Here is a 15,729-nt window from a genome sequence, read left to right on the forward strand (position 1 = left end):
ATACTGGTAAGGACCACAAGATGATATCATAAGTATCATCTCAGATATTTCAGGCAGGCATTTCAGTTCATCCAGGCAACACATATCCTGTCTAGTTTGTTGTATATACAGCACTTGAAAATTAAAGCATGCAGTTTGACAAGAAGATAACCCTGAAATACTGTTAGGGTAGTTACTTCAAGCAGCTAAAACAGCTGGTGAATAAAATGGGGAACTGTTAATAGTAAATAGAGAGTTGTTCTACAAAAGAACACTAAGTACCAACAGCCTCCTTGATGGATAGTAACAGAAAATCACGAAAGATAAAATGTGATCTGTTTAGTCAAATGACCCCCCGAACACCAGCTTGTCCCCCTCTTGAGAAGATTGAAGCCTGGCTTCATCATGTCTTTTTCTAGCATTCAGAGGGATGGTCCAATATAAAGGAAGTCAGTATGCAGTGTTTAAATTTAATTGCCAATACATTATTAACCAGTATGTACAAACTGCTGAAACAATATGATAAATATGACAAGGAGATATGGGAAGATGAACAAAAGCAGATTTACTGATAGATTCAATCTTTAGACCTGAACAGAAATCCACTGCACCACTGACTCAACTTCAGTGAGATCAGAAGTGCTGCACCTGTTTATAAAAGAGCTGGATATTGTCTTTGTAGATATGATTACAACCGGGTTCACATCAGTTGGTCAACTCATAGCTCAGGGAAAGACAGTGAGTGCAAAAATCTTCCCATGGATACACAGTTCTGTAGAAAAAATCTGCAGATCAAAATGCTTTTAAATTCTTTCTGCAAAGTGATTTCTTCAAAACTCAATCCCTCTCTATTTGCATAATCTTTTATATACCTGTTAAAATCCACATGCTTTAGGGAAGCTTCCACAGCTTTGTGGATAAGCCACTGAACTGGTTAGAAAGGTTGCATATGTCCATACTTACATCTGACTATCGTGAAGTGTCATGGTGTCCCATAACAACACATCATTTTACTTTGATGCTGTATCAAAGTGACTTTAATAGCAGGGGAACATGAGACATTTGCAGATGTTAGGTTATTGAAGAAACTATAGGTAACCCTCAAATTTTAAACGTAATTGTTCTTCAAAATGTATCTTTATGAGATTATGCAAAGATTTTTTTCCTGTTTTGATTCCTTTAAGACGAATCCAAACCAGAATTGTCCAGATTGCATATTTTTATATATCCTATGTTATTATTATTATATTATATATAGACTCTGTTAGCTATCCTGATTTGTGGGATAAAAATTTCAACCTCTTCAATTGAAAACAATTGCCATGAACAATAGTATAAGATTTATTCTCCAAATATTGAGAGGGAAAGAAAAGGTCTAATATTTCTGGCTGAGACTCAGCCTTGCAGTGTTATCAATGCCAGTTAACACTGAGATAACTCCCTGTCTCCTGTCATAGCAGTCACAAGATAAAAGAACAAATCAGTCAGTAAAGGCTTAAAACAGCAACAACAAAGTGCTGTTGCTCTCTCCCATCATTTTAACTTGCACAGTTTACAAGTATGCAATACAAGCAAAAAATCCAAGTTTGTGAGCAGCAGGCAAGGCCACTTGCAGTTCAACTATGAACAGATGCTATGTGTAGAGAAATGTGCACTAGAGACAATCCCCTTGCCCAAGAGAAGGAAGTTTAAGCAGAGTTTTATCTACTCTCTCTCACACGCTTACAAATGAGGTCTGAAAGGAGTTAATATTGACCAACCAGAGATGTAAGCTTGAACCTACCTGTCATAGGCAGTGCTTGGGGGCATGCATCCCTCACAGGGGAAAGCAGGAATAATTGAGGAGGTGGACAGTAGAAAAGGCTCCTTCCACTCTCTGTTCTGCTTCTCTCATTTTTCCATGTGTTTATATGCACCTCACTATGTATCTGTGGTGCAAACAGCCAAACTCTTAGTGACTAGAGCGTGACAACCAAAGGAGGACTCCAGAACAAGCATCACTGATTTTATATAGCACATCTGCAGGGCTCAGAAAGCATGCAAGCCCGTCTGTTTCCCTTTGGGACCTATTCATTGCGTAACATAACAGAAATATAATTGTTACTACATTAAGTTACTTCAGGAAGTACCTTTCCAGGATGATTATTGCTTTCTCCAAGAACTAAACTCATCTATCAGCCCAGTGGCTAAGGCAGGTAGAATTACACTGCCTTGCTGATCAACTTGGACATAAATGTTTCAGGTATCACTAACAGCAACCTTGTCAGTAAAAGCTCATCTTTTAGCATGAGCAATATGGCATACAGATAGCACGCAACATTAAGCTCATGTGCTCATCATGATGGTTCTGTGCCACACAGACAATGCAAAGGCAGTGCTGTCACCATCTCTGGACTAGCTAACAATGCTCTTCTGCAGTCTTTGCTTTCAACAGAAAGCATTGAACCTGAATGAACAACCAACAGTTACAGGGAGAGAAGGTCATAAACCTGTCAATATAAAACTTTTGTGTCAGTCTAGGTGTGAACAGAGTTGTCTTCTGGGTTAAACTAAGGACTAATGTCAAGAATAGAAATCAACTTAAAAAGCCATCAACATGTTTAAGTAAAGTTTAAGTAAAAAAGAGTAAAGGAGAGAAGCTTCATATGCTCCTTGTGTAAATGAGATACAGAAAACATTTTTTATTCCAGCTTTTGTATAGGTATTTTCTCATGAATGTACAACATGAGCTTTCCGAGTCCCCCCTCCTGTTTATTTTTTAATCTCTCACCTATCCCTGCAACATTAGCTATGCTAAGTACTGCAAATCCCCTCAAACTTGTGTATCTGTATAATGACTTGAAGGGATCTATGACCACAGTACCCGAGCATTCAAGCACTTAAATACACAGCTAAACTCCCTAGTAAAAACATCTGTAGCCCAAGATCAATGCATCGGGAAATACAGAGCAGCTCTGTGAGCAACAGAACTAATGAAGCCTAATTTCTGTTCTAACTCTTTCACAGTTGGGCTTCATACTTTCTTCCCCTCATGGACTCTCTTCTGCTCCATAAAGGTGCACTTACACTGAAACTTTTCTCTATACTAAGAAGCAAGATCACACTGAACGAGACCCACCAATAGAACCTCCTGAAGCCTTACTAAATGCTTAAGAAATATCTTGCTCTGGAGACCTTTACCTTTCTAACACGTTTGGTGGAAATTGGCCTATGTTTGCAAAATTTATTCCTGAAAAAGTTGGCAAATGCATGCACACACAAGTCACAGCACAATTACACAGGACTTGCTTTCTTAGGTAAGCAAGTTCAAAACTGTTTTGCTGAAACATCACTAGAACTGCAGGTGCTCAGAAGTGAATACAAGTCTGTTAGGACCATGCTTATTGTGCTATGGAAATCACTTAACCCAAGGTAAATACAAAAGTAAGCTCTGAGCCTAAGTGCAATTAAAAGGCAAACTGCTTAGTGCTCAGCTGTGAGATAGCATCTCTGACAATCTAGTCCAATACAACCTAAAGTAGGGTGCCCAGAAACAGAATTTTCTAACTTTCATAGCCCCTTTTGAAATGTTATGGCCTAAAATAAAATGCATTTAACAGAATTTTGATACTTACATGTGATTCAGAGTATTTGTGCAGATCGGTATTTAGAGACAAATATTAATTTCTTTATTATAATGCATTCCTTTAATAAATTTTTAGAAAACTACAAAACTCACGTATTTCACAGTTTGCACCAACCCATCCATGTGGACAATGGCAGGTGTAACCACCAGGCTGATCTATGCAAGTTCCTGCATGGTGACATGGGTTGCTGTCACAGTCATTTACATCAATTTCACATTCTTCACCTTAAATTGGAAAAAAGAACAAACAATAAAAACCAAACTTCTATACAATGGGTGCCACACGTAGCACATCATCAGTCAATTTTTCTCTAGCTGCAAAACACCTTATATCTCTATAGCATCTTTATTCTCAGAACATCAAAAGTATTCTATAACTGTTTCAAGAAATAAGTCTCACATAGCCTCTAAGAATAAATATTATTCTCATTCAACCAGATGAAAACAAAGTCTAAATGACTTGACTAACCTCACACAGATTATGCATGTCTCATTTCTTTAAATATAAATTCTATCCCAAGAAAATGTGGTATAACAATTTACCATGTATATTCTGAAGTGCTATACAGTAATGTAGCTAATCAGTGCCTCTGAGAAACAGTCACTGTACAACAGAAAGCTAAATCTTAAAAAAAACCCCCACACCTTTAATTATCACTGATCGAAAAGCACAATTTGATCTACAAAACAGCTATGAATGCATTTATCTGTTACGATCACAATGAATATTACCTTGCATGACTAACAGAGCATCAGGTTGCAAATTGACAGCAGATATTTGGATTACACCAATCATGCCAGTTTAAATAGGAGGCCAAAGGATTAAATGGGTTGTTTACCATTACTCTGAAAGTGTAAATTGATTCATAACGAGCACATTAGGGCTTTTAGGAGTGGCATATTAATGTCATGGAGTAAGTTGTTTCTATAGCTCCAGTAACTAGGGTCAATGTTAAAACATTTTCCAGTTTCAACAGTGTCCAGTTAGTATATTGGCTTACCTGGAAGTCCTCAAAATGTTATTTTTAAAATGCAATCTAGTCTCAATCAGTAAAGTCAGAAGGCATATTAAATAGCTGTTAGCTTAGTGAATTCTCTTAGTATTTAGTAACAGGCTTTTTTTGCTGCAAGATTTTTCAAGTTCAAAGCAGTTGCAAGTAATATCAAGAACTTTTTTTCTCACTAGACTGATTAGAATTCAGCAAAATCCAAATTAATCTGTTTCGTTGAAGAGACACAGTCTTACTTGGTAGTTGTCTTTTTGGACACAGTGAACACTGACAACTAGACATTCTGTATAATGTATAAATTACTTGCCTGTATATCCAGGTGCACAAATACACGTAGCATTTAGGCCTTCGCCGTCACAAGTGCCACCGTTCTGACAGTTGATGTTAACACAAGGATCTTTGTATAATTCACAGTGCCTTCCTGAAAAGGCAAAATTAGTAATTGCCATTAACATGACCTATACTGACAGCATGAAATCAGTACATGTGATAACCTCACTTGGATGAGCACAATGATGTGTAGCCTCCAAACCTGTCCTATTAGACTAATGCCATAAAAATAAAGACATATAGTTTATGGCAGCTTAACTTTTTACAGACATGCCTCCTCTTTGCTCTTCCCACCCACTGAGGCTTTGGGATAAAAGAGTAGGAAGATTTCTGCTAACAAGAACTGCTGCAGTGTCTGAAAAACCAATGGTATAGTAAAGCATAATCTGTTCAGCTATTTAATATTCTTCAATAAAATGTAAATAATAATTGTCTTCAGTAAGAATATTATGTAATAACTTCTTTAATAATATACATAAGCATTCTGATGCCTCTCATCGACTTTTGCAGGAAACTGAGGAGTATAAGTAACACAATAAAAGAAAAATAATTCAAATGTATAACTGGGTTGCTCAACTTCATGCCACTACCTTCGCTGTTTCATTCTCAGGTGTAGGCTATGTGCATTCAGCAGCTTTGCCTTGCAGAAGACAGTACAAGCCATACCTGGCATACAGAACAGAAAGCACAGCAGATTGCCATCTGGGGATGGGGAGAGATGTTCTACTGCCACTGACTGCTACATGCATCATTTTCTTTGGATCTACTTTTCAGATAAAACCAGAAAAATCAATACATGAAGGATCTAATCAGTGTGTGGATAGTACTGAAACATGAAAGAAAAAAAAAAAAAAAGTATGTGAATAATGAATGACTGGTGGGACTTTGTTTATAATGTATCTACTACAGTGAAATTAGCTTGCAGTTAAAATACCTGCCTAAGTTTATCCATTAGTGTAAATTTTAAGTCTAAATCTAAGTCTTATTACTATTCTTTGCTTAGGAATGAATACAAAGTGACCACTTTGCTAAAATCCTAAATTATCTTCAAGTTTTCCCATTCTTACACTTTTTTGTAAGAATTTCAGCAAAAAAAAGCAGGACAGGATTCCAGATATTTTCATGTGATAACAGTTACAAATTACAAACACATTTTTCACTTTTTAAGGTGATTCATGTTTCTAAATCCTTACTGTCGTGCAAACTGTAAAGATTCATAGTCAAGAGAAGCATAAATTCATATTGTTTATGATGTATAAAAACTGCAATACAGCATTAGCATCAGGAAAATGTTTCTAATCATGAGGTAGCAAATGACAGTGAAGGAATTATGTTGCTTGGGGGAACTACAGAACCTACAATGATGGAGGACTAGAAGAGGTTAGAGGAATACATGTGAAAAGTGGACATGCAACCAGTCCTGCCTTACTCCTTCCCAACAGGAATTGGGCAGTTTATGAATTTGAAATTGGAGCGTTTGAGATGCAGAAATATACAGAGGTAAAATTAGTGAGAAAATAAAAGAATATGAGAAAGAAAAATCAGCACAAAAAAGGAAGAAATTGGACACATAATATATCAGATGTACGTATACAAGCAAATTTATTTAATGAGTGAATGATTAAAAGGAAAGAACTTTGCTCTCTAGCATTCAGCACTGCAGTTATGTACAGCAATGCAAGCTTACATGTGTTATATAAAAACAATCATCTCATGTTAATAGCAATAATTAAAAAAAATATAAACTCATTTTAAAAATATATGTAAAAATACACACACACACACACACGTACTCACTCACTACAGACCTGCTGAAATCATTTGGTCAGTCTGTCAGCAGCAGGAAGGCAGAGCACTCTAGCCTGAGCATCCTGCAGCTAAGCAGCAGAAGCCTTCAGAGCCAGAAGCCCACGCGTACGTGCTGGCACATACTTCAGTGCAGACCAGTGATAACAGCTCTGGTCAGTTAGCAGCCCGGGGGGTGTGGGGGCAGAAGGGGGTCTGCATACGGGGAGGTCTGGGTTGGTGGTGGTAAAACTTGAGGCCTAATTGAGGCCCACATGGTGTCTTGAGCTGGGTACCTCAGCTCTACTCATTAGTGTTACTGAATACCTTAAGTACTGGAATGAAGAAAGCTCAGTAATCAGCAAAAACTGCTTACAGGACAAGGTCCCCTGCTTTCACATAAACAAAATGTGCTGTGCACACAGTGCTTTCAGCTGCACATACAGGTCGGATGAGAACTGAACATGAAGTCATAACATTATGGTTAAGGGCTCTTTAAGCTGTCATGAAAAGCTGAGGGTCATTTCCTCACTAAGCCTCTAAAATGATGAATTCTATATCTATTGTCAAAGAGCAGTGCAATCACCAGCATGAAATACATATTTAGCCTCAAGCGGCTGTTAAGTGAGCATTACTTATCAACACAGATAAGGACTTATACACTTAATGAGAAAATGCTGGGGTAATGTTCCTTAAAACATAGTCATTCTATGTAAAATATGTACATTTTTAAATACTAATAACATAAACTTGCATTCAAAATGTTCTCACAGCATCATTTGAAACAGAATATACAAAAAATGTATAATTTTAGCCCTCCACAGAGGGACATGTCACAGACAGCTGATACGTGCTACTCTGTGTAAAGTTGAAAACTACTGAAAGATAAAAGATTTTGTATAGCAAAACACAAAATTTTCTCCTCTATTTTATAAATTACTTAAGAAATCCTGAAGACCAATTCTGTTCAAACACATCTAGGAATAGCTGCAGTTAACATGGGAAACCAGTGACAGAGCTACTACTGTCTCAGGGCTTTATAGTCTTCTAAATGAACAATCAACATGAAATTTTCATTTTTACTCCTTTGTGCTAATCTGTTTCAAATACTAATCCTTTATTACTATGTTTTCAACTCACTTCACTGAAGAAAATAAATGAAAAATAATTTGGAAAGCTCTTCATGTAATGGCTCCTAGTAATAACTGATGAAAAAATTTATTTAACGCTTATGTTTTCTTTTAAAAACTCATCACTTTCTAACATATCTTAAAAACAGCAGAAAAGAGTACAAAAGAAGAGAGAAGCCATGTGTTCCCACACAAGGACATGCACTCCTCACAGACCTCCTAAATCTGAGCTAGGCATCTGAATCAAGATTATGGGATCAGGATCTACATTGAAGTTTGTTTTCATTAATTTTACATGTGGGATTTATTTCTGCTCAGTTAAAGATAGTCTATATCTCTGTTACAGACCCTACCATAAAAAATACATAGAATAAATCAAAAAACAACAGGCAAACCCCATCCTACCTTCATATTCAGCAAGGCACACACACTCATAGCTGTTGACGAGGTCTCTGCAGGTGGCTCCATTCTGGCAGGGTGCAGAAAGGCATTCATTATATTCCTCTTCACAGTAAAGGCCATGGTAACCTAAATCACACAAAGAGGAAATAAAACAAGCCATGAAATCTTTCTCAGTAAAAATTAACAATTACGCAACTCTAGTCTGAGGACAGATGCTTGCTAATTGAAATAACATGTATCTGACTGCACAGTGTAAGACACTGATTTTAAGGACATCTTTTCCACGAGTGAAAATTACAAAAAACAAACCTTGGAAGCACAATGTTCTCAGAGAAGCCCCAGCCCCTGCGATAAACCACAGCAAGGCTGTAAGCACGCAGGCTGGTGACCAAGGCCACTAGGAACTACGTGAATACCCACACACTGGCTGTAAAAAGGAATAAACTAATACTGACATATCTCCTAGTTTTCCTGGATCCTTGCATCAAAGCCACTTTTCATCAAGGCGGTGATAATTGTATAACAGTAGTTAGAATGACAGTATGTTTTAACTTTAATGCTGTACAATGTCAAAACACTGTAGAAGCATTAAGATACTTAATTTTTTACAGTATTCCCAAGATGTAGGCAGGTATTATGGCCTGATTATGCAAACATAGAAAGTAGGAGCACAGAAAATCTACGAGACCTGTTAATGACCACTGAGTTATTTGTATCATGAGGTAAGAAATAAGGAGTTAATCCACTTGTAATAGTATTTTTCTCATTAATTAGTGTGCCATATGATCATTGGTCTTAACAGTAGTTGAAATTACTTTCTAGACATAGTGTATCAGGTCAAAGTAGTACCTACTCATATTAAGTAACAGCATTAATTAGTATAATGTACCACAGAAAATAAAACTAGCTGTAATGCTAAAACATGTCTACTTCATAATATTGGTTACTTGGTATTAAATATGAAGAAACATAAGCCTGGTCATTTTTAAGACTATTACATTTGATACTAAGAAGCTTATTTAATTCTTCTTCAATAGACCCAGGTTATACTTTTGTTAATGAAAAGCCTCCTCTCTACTTTCTTGTTACTTTTTTCTTTTCCTTCTTTTTTTTTTTTTTTTCTTTCTTAAGGTAGGGGCTTTCCAACTCCAGAAACAATGTCTAAATTTATAGGCAATTAATATATCAACAAGAAAAAAAGAAAATAGATTGGTCATAATGTTTAGTAAGTACAAATAACACATTTAATTGCAACGTAAACACTGCTTTCTTCCTGAAGACAAGAAGCAGCACAGAAGAACTGTAAAACTGCTAGTGTATCTGACCAATTAAAAAGTAACAGGCAACTTGCTTGAGTCTTTCTAAACAGTTGTTTCCCCCTCTTTGGGGTTGCAGGGCATGCTTCATAATTAGCCAAATTACCTTTAGGGGAAGGTTCAGAATTTAATAGATTAAACTGAATATGTTCTTATCTTTTTGAAAGTACAAACACAAATATTTCTACTAAAATGTGCATCTTTCATAATGTTTACCCCCTTCCTTTAAATTACAGCAAATAATTGGTGACCAGACTTCCACATTTTCTACAGCTCTTCAACTGCTAGCTACATGCTGCTAATTACTGCAGGTCCTAGCATCTGACTTGGGACATCACAGAGCCCACCTCTCTCTCAAGCAAAGCAAAGACCACACAGTTAACCTCACCTGAATTAACCGGATAGCTAACACAAATGAGTGCTTTGGATGTTTTGGGAAATGGTTTGGCTTCTGAAACCAAACCCATCCATGAAAAGGTGAGGACAGAAATTCTAACCTATACTGTTGTCCACAGAGTAATGCCAGAAACATTTTGTACACAGTGGTTACTTCACACTCCTCTTCCTGTTGAGCTATTTTATAACATTTACCTGGTACTGAAAACAATGTAGACTGGGAAATGTTTTTATTTGTTTTAAACAAAAGCTTGCCTCTATTTGTCCACTTTGCTCAATGTTCTGGAAATTTTCTTCTGGTGAAGGTCTATATTACGCATTAAAAAAGGCAGTTTCAAATATGCTTTTGTATTAAAAACACAGTTTCACAAAGAACAGTCATATAGAGAAGATATGTCATATAGAGAAGATATGTCACTGTATGTTAACAGTACATAAGGACTTCCCACCCCTACCATGGATTAATTTTGGTTAAATCATAAAAAAATTTAACCTTCTTGTCTCGTCAAGGCAATATTCCCCTTAACCTCATGTTAGCGTGATATAATACCATGAATATGTACTTGTAATCTATAATGTAATACTATGCACTGAAAGAGTGTTTATATGCTTTTTAAAATCTCGATTTGTTCATTACACAGAGCTATAAAAGCAATAAATAAATGAGCACACAATGAATAAAGATGCAGTGGACATGAATAAAGATGCCAGGGAAAAGGCCTAAAATACAAAGTGTAGATTCTGCAGTGTGATTTCACTTCTTCAGATAATCTCTAGTTAGTAGAAAAACTTATAGACATGAAATGAGGGTATCTTTCATGAACAAAGAACCAAAGAGAGGGGCGGATTCTCATCCTAGTAAGTGGTAATCTATATTCAGTCTCCTGGTTTAAATTTTCCCCAAAATTCTCACAGAACCATAGAAAATATGACAAATGTCACCTCCAGACACCATTTCCACCCCCCTTCCTTATTATGAATAATTCAAAATAAAACTGTATGAAGATACAACATGTTAGTACTACACGAGATGTATATGTAGTATTACCCTTTTGGTTCTGCACAAAATTGTCTTTTCATAGTAAATAGTTGGTTGGACTAGTAGCTTATTAAGAAACATTTCAGAACTACTTTCTCTAAAGCTGTTAGCCAGACAATACAGAATTAATTATGCTAGACGTTATGAGATTTCTTATTAGCCTGTGACGAAGTTTATCTAGCTTATTATGAAGGGAGGTATCCTTACACAGTGACATCTGTAGCCAACATACAAACCACCAAAATCAGAAAACTTTAAAAGAAAAACTTATGAGTATTCCCTGTGTTGAACACAGACGTAATTAGATATTTTCAGAAAACACGTTTTCCGCTTTCACCTTTCAAAGGGAACTGAGGGAATTTTGTGACTGAATAGTTGTCTGGTTTCTAAAATGAATATGAACTATCATATCAGCTCTTTAGGATTAAGACAGCCCATGCTGTCAGACACCGAACACAGTGAGGGAAAGATATTTTCTCTCTCCACGAGAGGGCAGATCTTGCCCACATACGATTTCACCCTCATCGTCCTCACCCTGGTGCCAGCAGCCGCCTCCTGCTGTAACTGCTGTGAGGGAGAAAGATCTGCTGTGGGACTGGGCACCCAAGGGAAATGTGTTTATTCTCTTGGAGCTAAGGGGCACCATATCATTCTTAACAAGCGTTTCTCTTTGTATTACTGCTTCTAAATTATGCTGCTATATAAACCATGTATTAGACTGAATTCATACATATGCAGTCAACACGCTGGAGGGAAGGGATGAGCCATCCAGAGGGACCTGGACAGGTTGGAGAGGTGGGCCTGTGCAAATCTCATGAAATTCAGTAAGGCCAAGTGCAGGGTCCTGCCCATGGGTCGGGGCAATCCCAAACACAAATCCAGGCTGGGTGAGGAGTGGATTGAGAGCAGCCCTGCGGAGAAGGACTTGGGGTGTTGGTGGGTGGAAAAACTGACTATGAACCAGCAATGTGTGCTTGCAGCCCGAAAGCCAACGGTGTCCTGGGCTGCATCAAGAGCAGTGTGGGCAGTGGGACGAGGGAGGGGATTCTCCCCCTCTACTCCACTCTCATGAGCCCCCCCCTGCAGCGCTGTGTCCAGCTCTGGGGGCACCAGCATCAGAAGGACACGGACCTGCTCGAGTAGGTCCAGAGGAGGCCACGAAGATGATCAGGGGCTGGAGCAGCTCCCCTGTGAGGACAGGCTGGGAGAGTTGGGGGTGTTTAGCCCGGAGAAGGGAAGGCTCTGGGGAGACCTTATAGCAGCCTTCCAGTACTTAAAGGGGGCTGCAGGAAAGGTGGGGAGGGACACTTGATCACAGAGTGTAGGGATAGGACAAGGGGTAACAGCTTTAAACTGCAAGAGGGTAGATTTAGATTAGATAAAAGGAAGAAATTCTTCCCTGTGAGGGTGGTGAGGCCCTGGCACAGGTTGCCCAGAGCAGCTGTGGCTGCCCCCTCCCTGGCAGTGTTCAAGGCCAGGCTGGACGGGGCTGTGAGCAACCTGGGCTGGTGGAAGGTGTCCCTGCCCATGGCAGGGGCTGGACTAGATAATCTTTAAGGTCCCTTCCAACTCTAATCATTCTATGATAGTTATTATACTTACATATCTGCACAATTTGCAGAACACACACAACCAAGCATTTACTACTAACTTTTTGTGTGTGTTGGCTTTCATTGTGGGTATTTTTATGGATAATCTACATCATATAATAGTTAGTATAGAAAAGCTAATTCATATAAGTTAACTTGGTAAGCAGTCTAATATTTTTGAATGTTCCTACTTCCAGAATGGGGGGGGGGGGGAATGTGTAAGTTATTTCCAAGTTGAATATACTTCTTTTTCAAATGTCTGCTGAGAGGGCCCTGTAGAATTCACAGGCCTATGAAACCATACCTACTTTGTATTATGTGTGTAAGTTTTCAATTATATGTGAAACTTTACCTTTAAATCTTCAATTGCTTACACACCCCAATTATTAATCCTTACCTTCTGGCCCTTTACAGGTAACAAATACCCAGTGTTTGGATATTAGATTCATAGTTTGTGTCATGTGTTTTCATGCTTACCCCATGTTAAAGAACTAATCCTGATAAAAATTCTTTTGCTCCTTTGTTGGATTTCTCATCCAGAACCTGGTTCATGAAACCAGTGGGACCCCATTGTGTCTGTCCATAGAACATTTCTTTAGACCCCGAACCCCAAAGCAGTTTCTTCCTCCTCTTAAACTTTTTTCTCTTTATACTCTATTATTTTAATAGATCTGTTGTTACACATTTAAAATGTGAATATTTTATATATTCTTTTTAATTTTGTCTGGCCCAAAGCAAAGAAATCTATGTGGAAATTGAATAACTTAATGTTGCAGCAAGCTTTTGCATTTGGCCTTCTTAAAGACATAGGGGTATGGAAGTTGAAACCACAAAGCACCTGCCCTCTACTTTATAAATATAGATGATAGCATGTATAGAACATTTGGGGAAAAAAAAAAAAAAAGAGGAGTGTCAGAAAAAATTCCACAGGGTATGAGAGTGGTGGCAATTTCAGAAGAAGTACCATGGAGTATGTTTCCTCTGCACTTGATTTTTTGCTCATGCAGGTTAATAGATGTTTATAGGAACGTAGGTTTATCTTAGTACCTTTGCAGAGGCAAGTGCAACATCTGTCTGTAGCAGTAGCAATTTTTCTTTTCGCTCTTTTTTCCCTTCCCCCATTTTGGAACTGGGGCAGGAAACGCAAGCTCTGGCAGAAGCGACTTTAGGTTAATTCCAGTTCCAGACTGTCTGTGAGCCCTTTATTGCTTCTGTTTCCTCATTTTGTTTCCAATTCTACATTAAGGCAACCCTCCATGCAATCTGGCCATGGCTTGTAAGCATGCTTCCTACCTTCCTGCCATCTGGAGCAGCTCTTCTCTCTCTTACTTAATTGCTATATAAGCTCAGACTTTAACTGAACACATTTATTTCTTGATTATATAACATGCAACTCTCTGTCAGTGAGTGGGCCATGTATGTGAATGGATGGTCTTCTCTGCAAAATAGAGCTCCCTTGCATTGTATCTCATGAGGCCTTCCCATAGAGATGGGATTTTTGTTCTGCTGCCTTGGTTTGCTGATGTTAAGTGTGGATAAGTCTAGCGAATTACTGTTGAGGAGCTAGTGTTTAAGAAAGCCTCAGAAGCTTTCAACTTCGTTCTTTATTGATTTATAAATGGAGAGCAAGCTCCTCCCTCTCTCTTCTGTTAACCTGATAGTGCAGATATTCTCAAGAGGTTGCACTGCTGTATCTTTTGCTCTGTCAACTGCTCTCGAAGGCTTTGAGAAAACCCATGGCTTCTGCTCATCAGCCTGCATGACGCAGATTGTGTGCCCCCTTTTACATTTGCTCCCTTTGCAGTTTTTAACATAGCCATGTGCAAAGACAGTGCACCTTGGCATGTAGCTGTCCGAAGACAATGCTGGAGAGCATCAGACAAACATCCTGGCCTCTTCAAGGCAGCCTCCCTGTCAGTTAGGAAAGAGAAAGAGGATTTGGGAATCCAGGGGAGAGTGGCAACAGATCTGTTTTTGCCTTTGTAAAGACCAGTAGCAGAGGGACAGTCACGTAGAGTGAGACGTGATAATATAGGGACATCTTTATGCTGTTAATGAAGGTATATCTCATTTTTAGTGACCTGGGAAAAAAAAGTGTTTAGTAAGATTAGTTGCCCTTTTTGAAGCTGCAATGCCCAATGCATTTTTTTTCTCTGCTCAGATGGAAAAGTATTGTTAATGTAGATATTGTTTCTTTCTTTCTGAGTACATCCATAGAAATGTTATATACTACAAAAGATGCAAATAGCTGTATTTGGCATTGCTTCTGAACATAAAAGTAGCAGCATCGTAATATTACTAGAAAGAGAGGAAGCAACTGTACTAGAAAGTTATTCTGAAGTTATCTATGAAAAATTCTTTTGTTTACAGCTACATTCTTTAACAAAAATACAGAAATTTTTAATGTAGTCTTTTTTAAGATACATCATAGAATGGTTTGAGTTGGAAGGGACCTTAAAGATCCTCTAGTTCCAACTCCCCTGCTATGGGAAGGGACACCTTCCACTAGACCATGTTGCTCAAAGCCTCATCCAACCTGGCCTCAAACACTTCTCTTGATGCAGCCCAGGACACGTTTGCCTTTCTGGGCTGCGAGCACACATTGCTGGCTCACAGTCAGTTTTCCATCCACTAGTACTCCCAAGTCCTTCTCCGCAGGGCTGCTCTCAATGCACTCCTCACTCAGCCTGGATTTGTGTTTGGGATTGCCCCGACCCATGGGCAGGACCCTGCACTTGGCCTTACTGAATTTCATGAGATTTACACAGGCCCACCTCTCCAACCTGTCCAGATCCCTCTGGATGGCTCATATCTTCCCTTTAGTGTGTCGACCGCACCACACAGCTTGGTGTCATTGGTGAACTTGGTGAGGGTGCACTCAATCCCACTGTCCGTGTCTCCAACAAAGATCTTAAACAGCGCTGGCCCAAACACCAACCCCTGAAGAATGTCACTTGTGACCACTCTCTACTTGGACATCATTCATCATTCTTCAAATCTTATACTGGCCAAAAAGGCATGGAAACCAAACTGCCTACCAAGCAAGGAGACTTGCACAGACCCTTGCGCTAACTGGAACTGTTTAAAATTCTTACTTAGTTACACAGATGAAAATTCAGCTGACAATA

General features: G+C 38.5%; 1 protein-coding gene across 2 annotated transcripts in view; it reads right to left on the reverse strand.

Moving 5' to 3' along the window:
• Nucleotides 1-15,729, reverse strand: part of DNER (delta/notch like EGF repeat containing) — a 134,794-nt gene that overhangs the window by 9,480 nt on the left and 109,585 nt on the right. For both annotated transcript variants that reach the window (XM_074912317.1, XM_074912315.1), the window contains 3 exons: nt 8,265-8,387; nt 4,922-5,035; nt 3,698-3,829 (listed from right to left, as the gene is read on the reverse strand). In XM_074912317.1, the coding sequence (XP_074768418.1) occupies nt 3,698-3,829; nt 4,922-5,035; nt 8,265-8,387 (369 nt within the window). The remainder of the gene's footprint in view (nt 1-3,697; nt 3,830-4,921; nt 5,036-8,264; nt 8,388-15,729) is intronic.

The sequence above is a fragment of the Athene noctua genome, chromosome 8 (assembly GCF_965140245.1).
Source record: "Athene noctua chromosome 8, bAthNoc1.hap1.1, whole genome shotgun sequence".
Taxonomy (NCBI): domain Eukaryota; kingdom Metazoa; phylum Chordata; class Aves; order Strigiformes; family Strigidae; genus Athene; species Athene noctua.